Source organism: Lolium perenne, chromosome 6 (genome assembly GCF_019359855.2).
Source record: "Lolium perenne isolate Kyuss_39 chromosome 6, Kyuss_2.0, whole genome shotgun sequence".
NCBI lineage: Eukaryota > Viridiplantae > Streptophyta > Magnoliopsida > Poales > Poaceae > Lolium > Lolium perenne.
The window spans coordinates 263,435,169-263,456,836 of record NC_067249.2 but is presented as its reverse complement, the minus strand read 5'-3'; the positions used below and the strand labels follow the sequence as shown (position 1 = coordinate 263,456,836).

The window sequence follows — 21,668 nt, the reverse complement described above, 5'->3', positions numbered from 1 at the left end:
TCTTGTTGCTGGTGATCCAGTGTTGCATTCTTGTTATGCCTAAGATGCTTATTGGCAGGTCTCACATATATACAAGCGAAAAAACAGGTTGTCAAGAAGAAAGTACGATGTTAACATGTCTCACACGCAACAGCAAAATCACCTTTCCGTAAATAGACACCTGATGTACAACTGTAAATCAACAGAATGAGCAGAAACAATAGGCAGAAAAAAAAAACAATGATACATTTGAAGGAACCACGATTATCGAGCATTCACGTTGTATGAAAAATGACTGCATATTGTATTCACTAGAACCCTAAACCTGTCAGACACATCTTTTAAACAACAGCAGGGCCGTATCATCATCATCAAACATACATGAAGAAAAGGGGCTGGGACAAAAATATAATTGAATTACAGACTAGCAGGGTATAATCCATCCTGTACTCCCTCTAGGAGATTCGGCTCGGAATCGATCACCGAACCACATGTGTTCACCTGGCACGTTGTCGATCTGTGCCAGGTGGGCAGCTACCATCGACACCTAAACATTGTATGGACGCAGGGCAACTTAATGCCACGAGAGTGTTCTACTCAAAACCGTCCATCATAGGTCGTTGGCCCCCTTCTGAGGAAGTGCTTTTCGATGACTGTTTCCGAGCAGCACCCCGCCTGTTCTTGGCTTTCTTTGCCTTCATCCTCCGTTTCTTCTCGTTGGCATCGACCCAGGTGTATTCAGAAGGTATGTGGAATGGATCGACCTCATCTTTAAAGTTCCTGCTATCGCCGCTGTCACTAGACTGTGCGCCGCGACCCCCTCTAACCCACGAATACCATGAGGCTGATCCTTCCGAATCTTTGGACTTGGCATCCTGGAATTGTGTAGGGCTCGTAGGTGGGGTGGCAAACTCATCTAAAGGCTGAAGTTCTTCAAACTTTGTGAATGTCACGATGACCCGTATTGTCGGGACAATAGGGATAGCAATCTGAAAATTAACACGACAAGTATTAGAAATCACTATGACAAAACATAGCTTAATGGATGCACAGTTCTATAATCGTTAGAAATCACTATATCAAGTACAGCTTAATGGATGCTGGAATCTATCACCCATGCATATTCCCTCTTTTGGTCAATAGAATAAAACACCAAGAAGGCCCCTCGTGTAGAAAAACAAAACACAGGATGTACATAAAAGAAGAGTTCCACAAAATGACCATGTAATTTAGAGTTGTACACAGCATACATCCCTTTAAGAAAATATAAAGAGAAAAGGAGCATCCCTGCAAAGTAACCATCCTCGACGAAAACATCCTAGTTCAAGAAACAATTCTGTCCACTACACTGGTGGAACATCAGGTTGACCATACTGGGCCATGGCCCAGGCTTCACTCGGAATAGTGCCTTAGAATGACCTATTACTTAACCTACTAAGAGGAAAAGGCCCACTACGTGTGTTAAACTGGCCCACTCTAGATTCTATTTGCTAAATTGGCCCCTTGTTGATACGGCCGCACGCTCTGCCACTGCTCTACCAATCCTTGCTTAATCATCCATGACACAACACACAAACGCTCGTATCCTTTCATGTCATCAGTTAAATTACAGGCCTTTCCAGACCTGCTACTGCATTCTGGTAAGTTGCATAATGGTGTTGATTGCAAAAAGATTTCAAGTGCATAATTCTGGAAATGCTTTCATCACATCAGACTACAAAAATCCAGTATCAGACACAATCGAATGGGATCGAATACTCAAATGTATTTAGTTAGGGAAATGAAACTCAGACTGAGTCAAAAGGCCAGGCTAAATTGATATTGGGTGTGGAAATAATTCAATGGCCAATAGCACCAGCCTTTTGTGGAAATAATTCAGATACTAGTTAGCTGTTGCCTCAAGTAGCTAGCGGTACTAGTGTTATTTGATAAATATAATCAGTCTTCAAACTATACTAAAAGTGGTGAGACCGTAAAGTAGACCTCCTGTCTTGGACCAATATTAATTCTCACTCTAAAGCTCTAACAAGAACCAACATTCACCAAAATTCATTTAAGGGGTCCATCTCTATAAGTGTTAGGAACAAGGAGAATAGTTCGGACAACTATGCCCATTGTATTGTACTATTTGAAGCTGAGAATGAGGGTAAGGAAGTGTTGACAAATGTTGATGGAGTAGGTTAAACAGAGGAAGACACCAAGCCGATTAGTGGTAGTGCAATATATGCAAGTTTTGATAATTAAAAAAAGATATGCTTTTAGCAGTTTCCGACACTTGCAACAAGATTGAACTGTCTGTTGGAGTAGCAACACACTAGGCATTGTCAAAGTATCTAAAGTTGATTCAACAAAGAGAGAAGATGTGGCAAAAAAAAAGTGAGTTGCAAGAAAAGGGTTGCTTGCTAAGTTCTTTGTTGATATTGTGGAAGTGGAGACAATATGTTACAGCTACAACTAAATTCTGTAGCAGAGCAGGCAGATGGTGAAGACCGCATCCTATGAATCTGTCTTTGTTAGAGCAACATATAGTTTGCAAGGTGCAGGAGGGCATGCACTCAGTGTTTTGTTAACTTGAGCGCCGGATGCTCTTATAATATTCCAGTCCCCAAAATGTAAGCATGCATTCCAATTAGCCATACATCAGATAGTCAGATCCGAGGCAGGAACAAAGAAAGATGGAATCACAACAGAGGTTCAAACAACACTATGTGTGACAGATAACGGTATGGAATTGCTCCTACTGCCATGCAAACTTTGATTTGAAATCAACAGCAAAGTGCAATCAATGGAGCTCATCTAATAACTGAAACAGAATGGGCTAATATAATCAGCTTCGACAGATGGTTTACCTTGACGGGAAATGTGCCCGTGGGCAGCTTGGTTGTCAAGAGCTCCCTAAGCCTCCTGACAGCTTTAACTTTGTTTGCCAATACATCGAGCAACGGAATGAGCTCATCTGTCTTCAAAGGGAAATCGGGCGTGAGCCACAACACTGGTCTTAACCCCTTCTTGTACTCGCTTTCAAGCTTATTAGGATCCCCGGAAGAGACGCCCTTCTTCTTCTTGCTGCTGCCCTTCTCCTTCCCCTTCCCCGGATCGCTCGACTCATCCTTACTCGCTGCCTTGGGTGGCTTCTCGTCGCTCTTGGCGCCGCCTTTCTTTCCGCCCCAAAACCAGCCCTTCTTGTCTTTCGCCCCACCATTCGCATCCGAATGATGATCAGCCCCTTCCTCGGCCCTATCCTCGGGCTCCTCGTCGTGGCTGTTCCCCCTCAACGCGGAATCAAGCTGCTTCCTCTCCTCGGCGGTCAACACATCGTCGAGCTCGGTCTCAAGCTCTGTGTTCCTACTGTTTTTTTCCTCGCCCTCCATGGCAAAGAGCTCCTCGTCGGTCATGGCCCCGGGGACCCGCCTGGACTTGACGGTGACGAGGACGTTGAGCATGTCATAGACCTTGGCTTTCCACTGGCCGACGGCCTCGGTCCTCTCCTGGCGGCGCCAGTTGACGTGCGGCACGAGGTCCGCCTGCGTGACGTCAATCCCGGGCCGGTACATGTTGGTCTTGGACATGAGCGCCACCTCGTGAGCCACCTCTGATTCCGTGGGCTGCACGCCGGCCCCTTCTAAAGCGTCGGTTATCTCTTTGTCCTTGTGAGAGAGAACTATGAGAGACCCCGGCAGCAGCTCCTTGCCCCCAGCGTCCTCGGGCCGGGCCCCGTCCCCGAGGAAGAGGAAGGTCTGGTCGGACCGCTGGATGCGGAACCCGTCGAAACCCGCGAGCGTCATGTCGGCGCGGAGCGCGGCGCCGCGCTTCCAGATGCGGTAGGTGTCCGACGGCGCGATGCGGCCGATGAAGGGGATGACGGAGGACTCGAAGTGGAAGGAGATCTCCATGTAGAAGTCCCGGATGCGGGACACGGACGCGAGCACGCGCGGCAGGCGGCGGCACCACTTGGCCCACGCCAGCGGCTGGTAGTGGCGCGCGATGACGGTCGCGATGGCGTCCTCGCGCGTGCAGACCGCTTCTTGTAGGGCGGACCAGCCGTCCGCGTTCTGGAGCGACCAGTCCGCGCCGGCGGTCATGAGGATGTCGGCGGCGACCGGGTCGCGCAGGCGGACCGCGAGGTGGAGGGGCGTCTCGCGGCGCGGCACGTCGCGCCGGTCGATGGCCGCGGAGACGGCGTCGGCGAGGGACTCGGCGGCGATGGATTGGGACTCGGTGGTGACCTCGCCCGCGCGTGGGAGGCGCGGGAGGGAGGATACGAGGTTGCGGAGGGATGTGTGGTCCCGCCGCGCGACCGCGAGGTGGGCCGGGCTGTGCGCGTACCGGGATAGGTCGTCCATGGCGGGCGCTGGCGGCGGGGCGGTGGTGGGGTGATTGCCCGCGAGCGGGGCGGGCGTGTGGGGTGGTGGCTAGGCGATGCGGATCTGGCGAGGGGGAGGCGGCATGGGGTTAGATCTGGGGCGCGCGGCGCGGCGGGGCCGGTGTGGATCGGCGCAAGCGCGGCGCGGGGCCGGACGGCGGCAGCGGCGCCGGCGAGGTGGAGGCGGGGAGGGTGGGGAAGCGGGGAGGGAGGGAGACCGGAGAGGGACGGGGAAGTGGTCCTCCTATTTCGGGATGTAGAAGACGGGTCCGTCTGATGTTTTTTTTCTTCTTTGCTGTGCGTGTGTGTGTGTGGATGGAGCCGGGGAGCGTGGAATGCTTCTTCCTTGGCCGATCTGGTTTGGTGTCTGGGGAGCGTGGTTCATCATCATCCTCATGAATCATGATGCAATGGCGGACATCCATCGAGTGGTTTTTTACCGCTCTCTCTTGTGTGAGAACGATGGCGACCAAAGCTAAGCTGCCTACTTATCTGGTACTAAGTGCCATTGATCATGGATCTTGTAGATGATCAGGACTAGTTCAGTGATCAAAGCTACTCCATCCGTTCCATAATTATGGTCCTTTTAAGTTTAAATTTGAATTAAAACCACAGCAATTCTTGAAATAGGTTTATGGAGGACCAACAAAAACTGGAAACAAAAAAGGTCTACCAAGCCAACAACACCAACATGCCCAAGCTCGAGAAGAAGAAAAAAGCAATACATCCCTGTGAGGTAGGGCAACTCAGTGGCTGGACTGCGTAGATAAACGCCGTGCCACCGCTAGAATGTCCTCGAGAATGCCGTCAAATCAGTCCATGTCCCGTACCCTACTGAGCGGTAACACTACTGCAAAACGCCAAGAATTTAAACACGGAGTGAGAGAACCGCCTCAGGAAGATACCCTCAAAACCACAACAATAAAGGTATGGTAAGGAGGGAGTGGTGTACTAGTCTGCAACGTGTAACGTTTGCATTTACCCCTTGACTAGACATACCAAGTGGTGATTTTTGTTTTATCGTCTTAGATGTCGATTTTTATACCGGATATCTTTTAGTGTCTCTCGACTCGAAACGGTTTTTTCAATAAAGAATGATGTTATTTTATCGTGGTGGTTCATATGGGCAAACTTAGCTTCCTACCTAGTTTAACTACTTTACAACTTTCTCTTTTTTCTCACACCGAACGATATGAGAGGGAAAATAAGAGAAAAAAGAGGCGATCCCCTCAGCAGCTAGATTTTTCGTCCCCTCCGCCAGCACTGTGGTCGGTCTACCCGCCTCTGTGGCCTACCAAGCCTTGGAAATATGGATGACCTCAACCTTCCGCACATGGGAGGTTCCCGTTTCTTGTATAAGGTTTGTTCGGTGTCTTCTTCAGGATGGTGAGGCGGCGGCGATATCCTGAAGTCAAAATAAGGTCCTCCCTACCCTATCCATGCTCCGATGGTGCGTCTAGAGCCGGGGAAGGTTGCACAGACTTGTGTGGATCTCCTAGAATAGGGTATGTTTCGTGTTCGCTAGTGTGATTTCACAGGTCAATCTCTTCCGATCAACGGCTATCATCATTGTTGATCTGGTGTGCTAGTTCTTTTGGGGCTTAGCAAAACGACTTCCTGTCTGATTTCTAGAACAATTTCTACTACGACGAGAACCAACCCGAGGTTGGGTGGTTAGGAGGGTGGATGTACCCCGAGCCCACCAGAGTTCAAACCCCAGGTTTGACATATGCGTGTCTCATAAAGGTGGAATATTCATTTAGTGGGAGACGATGTTCCCATTGACAGCGAGACGCATGTGGTGACATTATCAATTTCAAGAACCAATCCGCCAGCTCAGTCTTCCGGAGTTGTGATACGTCCCCGACGTATCCATAATTTCTGTCGTTCCATGCTTGTTTTATGACAATACTTACATGTTTTGCTTGCACTTTATGATGATTTCATGCATTTTCCGGAACTAACCTATTAACGAGATGCCACAGTGCCGCTCTCGTTTTCGCTATTTTTGGTTCCGGAAAGGCTGTTCGGGCAATATTCTCGGAATTGGACGAAATCAACGCCAAACCTCCTATTTTTCCCGGAAGGCTCCAGAACACCGAAGAAGAGTCGGAGAGGGGCCAGAGGGCCACCAGACCATAAGGCGGCGCGGCCTGGCCTGGGCCCGCGCCACCCTATGGTGTGGAGCCCCCAGGCACCCTCCTGCGCCGCCTCTTCGCCTATAAAATCTCTTTCGACCTAAAAACACCGCGCCAATTGACGAAACTCCAGAAAAGTTACTGTGGCGCCGCCGCCATCGCGAAACTCCAATTCGGGGGACAGAAGTCTCTGTCCCGGCACCCTGCCGGGACGGGGAAGTGCCCCTGGAAGCCATCTCCATCAACACCACCGCCTCCATCATGCTCCGTGAGTAGTTCCCCCATGGACTACGGGTTCTAGCAGTAGCTATGTCGGTATACTCTCCCCCATGTACTTCAATACAATGGTCTCATGAGCTGCCTTACATGATTGAGATTCATCTGATGTAATCGGTGTTGTGTTTGTTGGGATCCGATGGATGATACATTATGATTAGTCTATCTATAAAGTTTGTGAAGTTATTGTTGCTGCAATCTTGTTATTCTTAATGCTTGTCACTAGGGCCCGAGTGGCATGATCTTAGATTTGAGCTCTATATGAATTGCTTAGATTGTATCTACAAGTTGTATGCACATGTCGCTGTCCGGAACCAAAGGCCCCGAAGTGACAGAAATCGGGACAACCGGAGGGGATGGTAGTGATGTGAGGATCACATATTTTCATGGAGTGTTAATGCTTTGCTCCGGTACTCTATTAAAAGGAGTACCTTAATATCCAGTAGTTTCCCTTGAGTCCCGGCTGCCACCGGCTGGTAGGACAAAAGATGTTGTGCAAGTTTCTCATTGCGAGCACGTACGACTATATACGGAAAACATGCCTACATAATTAATAATCTGGATGTTCTTTCTTAATGCTTTGATTCCTATCAATTGCCCAACTGTAATTTGTTCACCCAACACTTGTTACTTGTTATTGGAGAGTTACCACTAGTGTAGATCGCTGGGAAGCCCGGTCCATCTCTCATCATTATATACTTGTTCTACATGTCATTGAAAGTAGTATCTACTATTTTCTGGTGCCATTGCTCTCATATTGCTAGTACTGCTGATGTGTTACTGTTACTACTGCTCTCATATTACTGCTACTTTCACATCACCCCTGTTGCTAGTGTTTTTCCAGGTGCAGCTGAATTGACAACTCAGTTGTTAAGGCTTATAAGTATTCTTTACCTCCCCTTGTGTCGAATCAATAAATTTGGGTTATACTACCCTCGAAGACTATCGCGATCCCCTATACTTGTGGGTTATCAAGATCAAGTTTCTGGCGCCGTTGCCGGGGAGGCATAGCTCTACTCATAAGTTCACCTGGGGAGTACACTCTACCTCTCTCTCTGTTTTTATTTTGCTTTATTTTGTTTTGCTTAGTTTACTTTTGTCTAGTTTATTTGTGCTTAGTTTATTTCTGTCTAGTATTATTTTGCTTAGTTTACTTTTGCTTAGTTTCTTTTTGTCTTGTTTTATTTTCCTCATATACCCAAAAATCCATAAAAATTTGAAAAACCGAAAAATTAAAAACTGCTATTATGGGAGAACCTACAACCTACTTGGAGCTTATGGAATGTTATAATTGTTATAGAGAATCAAGAACGGGAAAAGTGATGAGTGCTATGATAGAAAAATTAAATTCAATTGCTAGAATCTTGCTTAGACGCCATGACATAAACTGTTGCTCTCAACAGGATACTAAACATCTTAAATTTCAATGTGGCTTTAGTGAGGAATATTTTATTAAGAGCTATAATCGGAATTGCTATATTCATTATGGGTTCGAAGAGGTAGAACAATTTGTCTTATTTATGGGAGCCTCTGAGATAGAATCCTTCATGGTTGAGAATTATGAAACTTGTGCTATTTGTAAGGACCTTAAAGATTATGTCTCTACTATCCTTAATTCTTGCATAGAATGCTACAGTAGGAATCCTTATATCCTTGATTATAAAGAGAGAAACATTAATGCACAAGAATGCACTCACAATTTGCAGGAACAGGTGGAAGAAGAAATTGATGAACCTGAAAGCTCATTGGATGAAAAAGAGGAGGAAATTGATGAACCTGAAAGCTTATTGGATGAAAAAGAAGAGGAGAGTGATGAACAAAAGGGGGAAGAATGGATTAGCTACCCATGCCAACCTTCTAATGAGAGTAACTCTTTATCTTTTAAACTATTTGATTGTCCTCCATGCTTACTGATGTCTACTTCCCCCTCCTTTTCCTGTAGACAGTGTTGGGCCTCCAAGAGCAGAGGTTTGTAGAACAGCAGCAAGTTTTCCCTTAAGTGGATCACCCAAGGTTTATCGAACTCAGGGAGGAAGAGGTCAAAGATATCCCTCTCATGCAACCCTGCAACCACAAAGCAAGAAGTCTCTTGTGTCCCCAACACACCTAATAGGTGTACTAGTTCGGCGAAGAGATAGTGAAATACAGGTGGTATGAATAAGTATGAGCAAGAGTAACGGTGCCGTAAAATAGCTTGTCGGGCGTGTAGTTGATGGTGGTAGTATTGCAAAGCAGAGTAACGCAAGAAACAAGAAACAAGCAGCGATAGCAGTATTTAGGAACAAGGCCTAGGGATTACACTTTCACTAGTGGACACTCTCAACATTGATCACATAACAGAATAGATAAATGCATACTCTACACTCTTGTTGGATGATGAACACATTGCGTAGGATTACACGAACCCTCAATGCCGGAGTTAACAAGCTCCACAATTAATGTTCATATTTTAGTAACCTTATAGTGTAAGATAGATCAAAAGACTAAACCAAGTACTAACATAGCATGCACACTGTCACCTTCATGCATATGTAGGAGGAATAGATCACATCAATACTGTCATAGCAATAATTAACTTCATAATCTACAAGAGATCATGATCATAGCATAAACCAAGTACTAACACGGATGCACACACTGTCACCATTACATCGTGCAGGAGGAATAAAACTACTTTAATAACATTGCTAGAGTAGCACATAGATAAATTGTGATACAAATACATTGCAATCATAAAGAGATATAAATAAGCACCTCACTATGCCATTCATCAGTGAATAAGTATTCTGTGAAATATAGCCTAAGAGACCCACACGGTGCACACACTGTCACCTTTACACACGTGGGACAAGGAGTCTCCGGAGATCACATAAGTAAAACTCACTTGACTAGCATAATGACATCTAGATTACAAGCATCATCATATGAATCTCAATCATGTAAAGCAGCTCATGAGATTATTGTATTGAAGCACATATGAGAGAGATGAACCACATAGCTACCGGTACAGCCCCGAGCCTCGATGGAGAACTACTCCTCCTCATGGGAGCAGCAGCGGTGATGAAGATGGCGGTGAAGATGGCAGCGTGTCGATGGAGAAGCCTTCCGGGCACTTCCCCGTTCCGGCAGCCGTGCCGGAACAGAGACTCTGTCCCCCGCATCTTGGCTTCGCGATGGCGGCGGCTCCGGAAGGTTTCTCGTGGGTTTCGTCGAACGCCTCGTGGTTTTCGCGACGGAGGCTTTATATAGGCGAAGAGGCGGCGCAGAGGGCTAAAGGGGTGGCCACACCATATGGCGGCGCGCCAGTGGCCCGGGCCGCGCCGGCCTATGGTCCTGGGGCCCAAAGGTCTCCCCTCCGGTCCTTCTCGTGTGTTCTGGATGCTTCCGGTGAAAATAGGAACTCGGGCGTTGATTTCGTCCGATTCCGAGAATATTTCGTTACTAGGATTTCTGAAACCAAAAACAGCGAAAAACAGAACCGGCACTTCGGCATCTTGTTAATAGGTTAGTTCCGTAAAATGCACGAATATGACATAAAGTGTGCATAAAACATGTAGATAACATCAATAATGTGGCATGGAACATAAGAAATTATCGATACGTCTGAGACGTATCGCATCCCCAAGCTTAGTTCTGCTCGTCCCGAGCAGTAAAACGATAACACGTATAATTTCTGGAGTGACATGCCATCATAATCTTGATCATACTATTTGTAAAGCATATGTAGTGAATGCAGCGATCAAAACAATGTATATGACATGAGTAAACAAGTGAATCATAAAGCAAAGACTTTTCATGAATAGCACTTCAAGACAAGCATCAATAAGTCTTGCATAAGAGTTAACTCATAAAGCAATAATTCAAAGTAAAGGCATTGAAGCAACACAAAGGAAGATGAAGTTTCAGCGGTTGCTTTCAACTTGTAACATGTATATCTCATGGATATTGTCAACATAGAGTAATATAATAAGTGCAATATGCAAGTATGTAGGAATCAATGCACAGTTCACACAAGTGTTTGCTTCTTGAGGTGGAGAGAAATAGGTGAACTGACTCAACATAAAGTAAAAGAATGGTCCTCATAGAGGAAAAGCATCGATTGCTATATTTGTGCTAGAGCTTTGATTTTGAAAACATGAAACAATTTTGTCAACGGTAGTAATAAAGCATATGTATCATGTAAATTATATCTTACAAGTTGCAAGCCTCATGCATAGTATACTAATAGTGCCCGCACCTTGTCCTAATTAGCTTGGACTACCGGATCATCACAATGCACATGTTTTAACCAAGTGTCACAATGGAGTACCTCTATGCCGCCTGTACAAAGGTCTAAGGAGAAAGCTCGCATTGGATTTCTCGCTATTGATTATTCTTCAACTTAGACATCCATACCGGGACAACATAGACAACAGATAATGGACTCCTCTTTTATGCATAAGCATGTAACAACAATTAATAATTTTCTCATTTGAGATTGAGGATATATGTCCAAAACTGAAACTTCCACCATGGATCATGGCTTTAGTTAGCGGCCCAATGTTCTTCTCTAACAATATGCATGCTTAACCATAAGGTGGTAGATCGCTCTTACTTCAGACAAGACGAACATGCATAGCAACTCACATGAAATTCAACAAGGAATAGTTGATGGCGTCCCCAGAAATATGGTTATCGCACAACAAGCAACTTAATAAGAGATAAAGTGCATAAGTACATATTCAATACCACAATAGTTTTTAAGCTATTTATCCCATGAGCTATATATTGCAAAGGTGAATGATGGAATTTTAAAGGTAGCACTCAAGCAATTTACTTTGGAATGGCGGAAAAATACCATGTAGTAGGTAGGTATGGTGGACACAAATGGCATAGTGGTTGGCTCAAGTATTTTGGATGCATGAGAAGTATTCCCTCTCGATACAAGGTTTAGGCTAGCAAGGTTTATTTGAAACAAACACAAGGATGAACCGGTGCAGCAAAACTCACATAAAAGACATATTGAAAACATTATAAGACTCTACACCGTCTTCCTTGTTGTTCAAACTCAATACTAGAAATTATCTAGACCTTAGAGAAACCAAATATGCAAACCAAATTTTAGCATGCTCTATGTATTTCTTCATTAATGGGTGCAAAGCATATGATGCAAGAGCTTAAACATGAGCACAACAATTGCCAAGTATCACATTACCCAAGACATTTATAGCAATTACTATATGTATCATTTTCCAATTCCAACCATATAACAATTTAACGAAGAAGAAACTTCGCCATGAATACTATGAGTAGAGCCTAAGGACATACTTGTCCATATGCAACAGCGGAGTGTGTCTCTCTCCCACACAAGCATGATGTAATCCAATTTATTCAAACACAAACAAAAATAAAAGCATACAGACGCTCCAAGTAAAGTACATAAGATGTGATGGAATAAAAATATAGTTTCAGGGGAGGAACCTGATAATGTTGTCGATGAAGAAGGGGATGCCTTGGGCATCCCCAAGCTTAGACGCTTGAGTCTTCTTAGAATATGCAGGGGTGAACCACCGGGGCATCCCCAAGCTTAGAGCTTTCACTCTTCTTGATCATAGTATATCATCCTCCTCTCTTGACCCTTGAAAACTTCCTCCACACCAAACTCGAAACAAACTCATTAGAGGGTTAGTGCATAATCAAAAACTCACATATTCAGAGGTGACACAATCATTCTTAACACTTCTGGACATTGCCCAAAGCTACTGGAAGGTAATGGAACAAAGAAATCCACCCAACACAGCGAAAGAAGCAATGCGAAATAAAAGGCAGAATCTGTCAAAACAGAACAGTCCGTAAAGACGAATTTTAAAATGGCACCAGACTTGCTCAGATGAAAATGCTCAAATTGAATGAAAGTTGCGTACATATCTGAGGATCACTCACGTAAATTGGCATAATTTTCTGAGTTACCTACAGAGAATTAGGCCCAGATTCGTGACAGCAAGAAAACAGTTTCTGCGCAGTAATCCAAATCTAGTATTGACTTTACTATCAAAGACTTTACTTGGCACAACAAAACACAAAACTAAGATAAGGAGAGGTTGCTACAGTAGTAAACAACTTCCAAGACACAAATATAAAATAAAGTACTGTAGCAAAATAACACATGGGTTATCTCCCAAGAAGTTCTTTCTTTATAGCCATTAAGATGGGCTCAGCAGTTTTAATGATGCACTCATAAGAAATAGTATGTGAAGCAAAAGAGAGCATCAAGAGGCAAATTCAAAACACATTTAAGTCTAACATGCTTCCTATGCAAAGGAATCTTGTAAATAAACAAGTTCATGAATAGCAAAGTAACAAGCATAGGAAGATAGAACAAGTGTAGCTTCAAAAATTTCAGCACATAGAGAGGTGTTTTAGTAACATGAAAATTTCTACAACCATATTTTCCTCTCTCATAATAACTTTCAGTAGTATCATGAGCAAACTCAACAATATAACTATCACATAAAGCATTCTTATCATGAGTCTCATGCATAAAATTATTGCTACTCCCAACATAAGCATAGTCAATTTTATTAGTTGTAGTGGGAGCAAATTCAACAAAGTAGCTAGCATTATTATTCTCATCATCAAATATAGGAGGCATATTGTAATCATAATTAAACTTATCCTCCATAGTAGGCGGCACCAAAAGACCAATATCATTATAATCATCATATATGGGAGGCAAAGTATCATCAAAGAAAATTTTCTCCTCAATGCTTGGGGGACTAAAAAGATCATGAAAACCAGCTTCCCCAAGCTTAGAACTTTCTATATCATTATCAACAATGGTGTTCAAAGCGTTCATACTAATATTACTACCAGCATGCAAATAAGATTTCATAGGTTTTTTAATTTTCGCATCAAACAATCCATGTTTTAAATCAGGAAATAGAATAAGAAGCTCATTCTTGTCCATTATGCCAAACTAGTGTAAACAAGAAACAAAAAGATGCAATTGCAGGATCTAAAGGAAATAGCTTCGAGTACTTACAACGCCGAAAAATAGCTTAGTAGCCGAGATCCGGAGTGTGAGTACCTTTTACCTTTCCTCCCCAAGAACGGCGCCTTAAAAATAGCTTGATGTCTACTTCCCTCTCCTTTTCCTGTAGACAGTGTTGGGCCTCCAAGAGCAGAGGTTTGTAGAACAGCAGCAAGTTTTCCCTTAAGTGGATCACCCAAGGTTTATCGAACTCAGGGAGGAAGAGGTCAAAGATATCCCTCTCATGCAACCCTGCAACCACAAAGCAAGAAGTCTCTTGTGTCCCCAACACACCTAATAGGTGTACTAGTTCGGCGAAGAGATAGTGAAATACAGGTGGTATGAATAAGTATGAGCAAGAGCAACGGTGCCGTAAAAATAGCTTGCTGGCGTGTAGTTGATGGTGGTAGTATTGCAGCAGAGTAACGCAAAGAAACAAAGAAACAAGCAAATGATAGCGTATTTAGGAACAAGGCCTAGGGATTACACTTTCACTAGTGGACACTCTCAACATTGATCACATAACAGAATAGATAAATGCATACTCTACACTCTTGTTGGATGATGAACACATTGCGTAGGATTACACGAACCCTCAATGCCGGAGTTAACAAGCTCCACAATTAATGTTCATATTTTAGTAACCTTATAGTGTAAGATAGATCAAAAGACTAAACCAAGTACTAACATAGCATGCACACTGTCACCTTCATGCATATGTAGGAGGAATAGATCACATCAATACTGTCATAGCAATAATTAACTTCATAATCTACAAGAGATCATGATCATAGCATAAACCAAGTACTAACACGGATGCACACACTGTCACCATTACATCGTGCAGGAGGAATAAAACTACTTTAATAACATTGCTAGAGTAGCACATAGATAAATTGTGATACAAATACATTGCAATCATAAAGAGATATAAATAAGCACCTCACTATGCCATTCATCAGTGAATAAGTATTCTGTGAAATATAGCCTAAGAGACCCACACGGTGCACACACTGTCACCTTTACACACGTGGGACAAGGAGTCTCCGGAGATCACATAAGTAAAACTCACTTGACTAGCATAATGACATCTAGATTACAAGCATCATCATATGAATCTCAATCATGTAAAGCAGCTCATGAGATTATTGTATTGAAGCACATATGAGAGAGATGAACCACATAGCTACCGGTACAGCCCCGAGCCTCGATGGAGAACTACTCCCTCCTCATGGGAGCAGCAGCGGTGATGAAGATGGCGGTGAAGATGGCAGCGGTGTCGATGGAGAAGCCTTCCGGGGGCACTTCCCCGTTCCGGCAGCGTGCCGGAACAGAGACTCTGTCCCCGCATCTTGGCTTCGCGATGGCGGCGGCTCTGGAAGGTTTCTGTGGGTTTCGTCGAACGCCTCAGGGTTTTCGCGACGGAGGCTTTATATAGGCGAAGAGGCGGCGCAGGAGGGCTAAAGGGGTGGCCACACCATATGGCGGCGCGGCCAGGGCCTGGGCCGCGCCGGCCTATGGTTTGGGGGCCCAGTGCCCCCCCTCTGGTCCTTCTCGTGTGTTCTGGATGCTTCCGGTGAAAATAGGAACCTGGGCGTTGATTTCGTCCGATTCCGAGAATATTTCGTTACTAGGATTTCTGAAACCAAAAACAGCAGAAAACAGGAACTGGCACTTCGGCATCTTGTTAATAGGTTAGTTCCAGAAAATACACGAATATGACATAAAGTGTGCATAAAACATGTAGATAACATCAATAATGTGGCATGGAACATAAGAAATTATCGATACGTCGGAGACGTATCACTTACCGAAAGAGGTTGAATGTTATGTTCCTGTGGATTCTCTTGAAATATTTCCTATAAGTAAAACTTGTGAGAATAATTAAGCTACTGTTATTTATGATAATCCATGTTACTTTGATAAATCTTATGATAATGCTTTGTTTGTGCCTGATGTCGAAATGCATGGTACTAAAGAATTTTGCTTGGCAAATATTTATGATAAAGCTCTAGATGAGGGTCCTATGTTACTTGATAATATTAATTGTACTACTAATGAAAATGGGATTGGAGAGTTCTTGACTTTATCTATGAGTCCCATATCTCTTGAGATTGATCAACTACCTTGTTATATTATTAATAAAAGTAAGTTTGAAAGTTTTAATTCCACTATTCTTGAATTTGATAAAAATTATATGTTTGTGGATCATGAAAAGTATGTTGCATGTGATAGTTGTATTGTTGAGTTTGTTCATGAAGCTACTGAAAATTATTATGAGAGAGGAAAATATGGTTGTAGAAATTTTCATGGTACTAATACACCTCTCTATATGCTTAAAATTTTGAAGCTACACTTGCTTTATCTTCCTATGCTTGTTACTTTGCTTTTCATGAACTTGTTTATTTTCAAGATTCCTTTGCATAGGAAGCATGTTAGACTTAAATGTGTTTTGAATTTGCCTCTTGATGCTCTCTTTTGCTTCAAATACTATTTCTTGCGAGTGCATCATTAAAACTGCTGAGCCCATCTTAATGGCTATAAAGGAAGCAACTTCTTGGGAGATAACCCATGTGTTATTTTGCTACAGTACTTTGTTTTATATTTGTGTCTTGGAAGTTTTTTACTACTGTAGCAACCTCTCCTTATCTTAGTTTTGTGTTTTGTTGTACCAAGTGAAGCCTCTAATCAAAGGTTGATACTAGATTTGGATTTCTGCGCAGAAACAGATTTCTATCTGTCACGAATCTGGGCTGATTTCTCTGTAGGTAACTCAGAAAAATATGCCAATTTACGTGCGTGTTCCTCAGATATGTACGCAACTTTCATTAGTTTTGAGTTTTCTGATTTGAGCAACGGAAGTATTTATTTAAAATTCGTCTTTACTGGCTGTTCTGTTTTGGCAGATTCTGTCTCTATTTTTTTGCATTGTCTCTCGTGGACTTTAAGCGAGGTTTTCTAAACGTAGAGGGCTGTAGCTAATGTTTTATTGAGTTCTTGCAATGTGCCACTACAGGACCAAGGTGGATTCAAATTTTTTGAGTACTAACCCCTTTAATGAAGTTTATGAGAAGTTTGGTGTGAAGGAAGTTTTCAAGGGTCAAGAGAGGAGGATGATATATGATCAAGAAGAGTGAAAAGTCTAAGCTTGGGGATGCCCCCGTGGTGCATCCCTGCATATTTCAAGAAGACTCAAGCATCTAAGTTTGGGGATGCCCAAGGCATCCCCTTCTTCATCAACTTATCAGGTTTCCTCCCCTGAAACTATATTTTTATTCGGTCACATCATATGTGCTTTACTTGGAGCGTCTGTGTGTTTACTTTTTCGTTTGTTTTGTTTGAATAAATTCGGATCCTAGCAATCCTTGTTTGGGAGAGAGACACGCTCCGCTTTTTCATATGAACACTTGTGTTCTTCGTTTTACTTTTAATGTTCAATGATAAAAGTTGAAAGCTACAATACTTATGGTTATTTGGTTGGAAACAGAAAATGCCTCATATGTTTTGGATAATTTGACACTTGGCAATTGTTTTGAGCTCTCAAGTAGATCATGATTAAAGTTTTTTCATGTAGTTTAAACCTATTAATGGAGAACTACCGTAGAGCTTGTTGAAATTGGTTTGCATAATTGATCTCTCTTAAGGTCTAGATATTTTCTGGTAAAAGTGTTTGAGCAACAAGGAAGACAGTGTAGAGTATTATAATGCTTGCAATATGTTCTTATGTAAGTTTTGTTGTACCGGTTCATACTTGTGTTTGCTTCAAATAACCTTGCTAGCCTAAGCCTTGTACTGAGAGGGAATACTTCTCGTGCATCCAAATCCTTGAGCCAAAACCTATGCCATGTGTGTCCACCATACCTACCTACTATGTGGTATTTCCTGCCATTCCAAAGTAAATTGCTTGAGTGCTACCTTTAAACAATTCAAAATGCTTCTCAATTTGTGTTAATGTTTTATAGCTCATGAGGAAGTATGTGGTGTTTATCTTTCAATCTTGTTGGGCAACTGATACGTCTCCGACGTATCGATAATTTCTTATGTTCCATGCCACATTATTGATGTTATCTACATGTTTTATGCACACTTTATGTCATATTCGTGCATTTTCTGGAACTAACCTATTAACAAGATGCCGAAGTGCCAGTTGCTGTTTTCTGCTGTTTTTGGTTTCAGAAATCCTAGTAAGGAAATATTCTCGGAATTGGACGAAATCAACGCCCAGGGGCCTATTTTTCCACGAAGCTTCCAGAAGTCCGAAGACGAAACGAAGTGGGGCCACAGGGTGCCCAAACCCTAGGGCGGCGCGGCCCCCCTGGCACTTCGGCATCTGGTGTGGGGCCCATGTGCCCCCTCCTGACTTGCCCTTCCGCCTACTTAAAGCCTCCGTGACGAAACCCCCAGTACCGAGAGCCACGATACGGAAAACCTTACTGAGACGCCGCCGCCGCCGATCCCATCTCGGGGGATCCAGGAGATCGCCTCCGGCACCCTGCCGGAGATGGGATTCATCTCCCGGAGGACTCTACGCCGCCATGGTCGCCTCCGGTGTGATGAGTGAGTAGTCTACCCCTGGACTATGGGTCCATAGCAGTAGCTAGATGGTTGTCTTCTCCCCATTGTGCTATCATTGTCGGATCTTGTGAGCTGCCTAACATGATCAAGATCATCTATCTGTAATTCTATATGTTGCGTTTGTTGGGATCCGATGAATAGAGAATACTTGTTATGTTGATTATCAAAGTTATATCTATGTGTTGTTTATGATCTTGCATGCTCTCCGTTACTAGTAGATGCTCTGGCCAAGTAGATGCTTGTAACTCCAAGAGGGAGTATTTATGCTCGATAGTGGGTTCATGCCTGCATTGACACCGGGATGACGATGTAAAAGTTCTAAGGTTGTGTTGTGCTGTTGCCACTAGGGATAAAACATTGATGCTATGTCTAAGGATGTAGTTGTTGATTACATTACGCACCATACTTAATGCAATTGTCTGTTGCTTTGCAACTTAATACTGGAAGGGGTTCGGATGATAACCTGAAGGTGGACTTTTTAGGCATAGATGCAGTTGGATGGCGGTCTATGTACTTTGTCGTAATGCCCAATTAAATCTCACTATACTCATCGTGATATGTATGTGCATGGTCATGCTCTCTTTATTTGTCAATTGCCCAACTGTAATTTGTTCACCCAACATGCTGTTTGTCTTATGGGAGAGACACCTCTAGTGAACTGTGGACCCCGGTCCAATTCTCTTTACTGAAATACAATCCATCGCAATATCGTTTTTACTGTTTTCTGCAAACAATCATCTTCCACACAATACGGTTAATCCTTTGTTACAGCAAGCCGGTGAGATTGACAACCTCACTGTTTCGTTGGGGCAAAGTACTTTGGTTGTGTTGTGCAGGTTCCACGTTGGCGCCGGAATCCCTGGTGTTGCGCCGCACTACATCCCGCCGCCATCAACCTTCAACGTGCTTCTTGGCTCCTCCTGGTTCGATAAACCTTGGTTTCTTTCTGAGGGAAAACTTGCTGCTGTGCGCATCATACCTTTCTCTTGGGGTTCCCAACGAACGTGTGAGTTACACGCCATCAGCAACTTTCACCAATGGACTAGTGGCTTCATCCGCTTATCCAATAATTTTGCAAAAAGAGCTGGCAATGGGATTCCCAGTCCCAAATTAATCAAACTAAATAGACACTCCTCCATGGTATGTGATTGTTGGACGGCACCCGAAGGATTCGGTTAGCCATGGCTTGTGTAAGCAAAGGTTGGGAGGAGTGTCATCATAATAAAACTAAAATAAAAAGGCACTCTTTCATGGTATGAGATTGTTGGCAGGCACCCGAGGATTCGGTTAGCCATGGTTTGTGAAAGAAAGGCTGGAAGGAGTGCCACACAAAAATAAAATAAAATGGGAGCCGCTCTTTGAAGGTTTTTCTGGCAAGGGGGTTAGAGTGCCCACTACCATTCGTTAACAACAACAAACACCTCTCAAAACTTTACTTTTGTGCTCTCTTTATGTTTTCAAAACCAAAGCTCTAGCACAAATATAGCAATCAATGCTTCCCTCTGCGAAGGGCCATTCTTTTACTTTATGTTGAGTCAGTTTACCTACTTCCTTCCACCTTAGAAGCAAACACTTGTGTTAACTGTGCATTGATTCTTACATACTTGCATATTTGCATTCATCATATTACTTTGTGTTGACAATTATCCATGAGATATGCATGTTGAAAGTTGAAAGCAACCGCTGAAACTTATATCTTCCTTTGTGTTGCTTCGATGCCTTTACTTTGAATCTATTGCTTTATGAGTTAACTCTTGTGCAATCTTTTGATGCTTGTCTTGAAAGTACTATTCATGAAAAGTTTTGCTATATGTTATCTATTTGTTAGCAACTATAGATCATTGCCTTGAGTCACTTCATTCATTTCATATGCTTTGTAATAGTATGATCAAGGTTATGTAAGTAGCATGTCACTACAGAAATTATTCTTTTTATCGTTTACCTGCTCGGGATGAGCAGGAACTAAGCTTGGGGATGCTGATACGTCCCCGACGTATCCATAATTTCTGTCGTTCCATGCTTGTTTTATGACCATCCTTACATGGTGTGCTTGCACTTTATGATGATTTGATGCATTTTCCGGTACTAACCTATTAACGAGATGCCACGCTGCCGTCTCGTTTTTCTGCTTTTGGTTCCGTAAAGGTCGTTTCGGGCAATATTCTCGGAATTGGACGAAATCAACGCCAAACCTCCTATTTTTCCCGGAAGGCTCCGTAACACCGAAGAAGAGTCGGAGAGGGGCCAGAGGGCCACCAGACCATAAGGCGGCGCGGCCTGGCCTGGGCCCGCGCCACCCTATGGTGTGGAGCCCCCAGGCACCCTCCTGCGCCGCCTCTTCGCCTATAAAATCCCTTTCGACCTAAAAACACCGCGCCAATTGACGAAACTCCAAAAAAGTTACTGTGGCGCCGCCGCCATCGCGAAACTCCAATTCGGGGGACAGAAGTCTCTGTCCCGGCACCCTGCCGGGACGGGGAAGTGCCCCCGGAAGCCATCTCCATCAACGCCACCGCCTCCATCATGCTCCGTGAGTAGTTCCCCCATGGACTACGGGTTCTAGCAGTAGCTATGTCGGTATACTCTCCCCCATGTACTTCAATACAATGGTCTCATGAGCTGCCTTACATGATTGAGATTCATCTGATGTAATCGGTGTTGTGTTTGTTGGGATCCGATGGATGATACATTATGATTAGTCTATCTATAAAGTTTGTGAAGTTATTGTTGCTGCAATCTTGTTATTCTTAATGCTTGTCATTAGGGCCCGAGTGGCATGATCTTAGATTTGAGCTCTATATGAATTACTTAGATTGTATCTACAAGTTGTATGCACATGTCGCTGTCCGGAACCAAAGGCCCCGAAGTGACAGAAATCGGGACAACCGGAGGGGATGGTAGTGATGTGAGGATCACATGTTTTCATGGAGTGTTAATGCTTTGCTCCGGTACTCTATTAAAAGGAGTACCTTAATATCCAGTAGTTTCCCTTGAGGCCCGGCTGCCACCGGCTGGTAGGACAAAAGATGTTGTGCAAGTTTCTCATTGCGAGCACGTACGACTATATACGGAAAACATGCCTACATAATTAATAATCTGGATGTTCTTTCTTAATGCTTTGATTCCTATCAATTGCCCAACTGTAATTTGTTCACCCAACACTTGTTACTTGTTATTGGAGAGTTACCACTAGTGTAGATCGCTGGGAAGCCCGGTCCATCTCTCATCATTATATACTTGTTCTACATGTCATTGGAAGTAGTATCTACTATTTTCTGGTGCCATTGCTCTCATATTGCTATTACTGCCGTGTTATCGTTACTCGCTC

The 21,668-nt window shown here is 43.6% G+C and overlaps 1 protein-coding gene across 1 annotated transcript; it reads right to left on the bottom strand.

Moving 5' to 3' along the window:
• Window positions 1-209: 209 nt before the first annotated feature.
• LOC127305429 (uncharacterized) lies at window positions 210-4,625 on the bottom strand. Its single transcript, XM_051335846.2, has 2 exons — window positions 2,829-4,625; window positions 210-968 (listed from the first exon to the last, which is right to left on the bottom strand). The coding sequence occupies exons 1-2, from the start codon at window positions 4,320-4,322 to the stop codon at window positions 573-575; spliced, it is 1,890 nt and encodes a 629-aa protein (XP_051191806.1). The 5' UTR covers window positions 4,323-4,625; the 3' UTR covers window positions 210-572.
• Window positions 4,626-21,668: the final 17,043 nt, after the last annotated feature.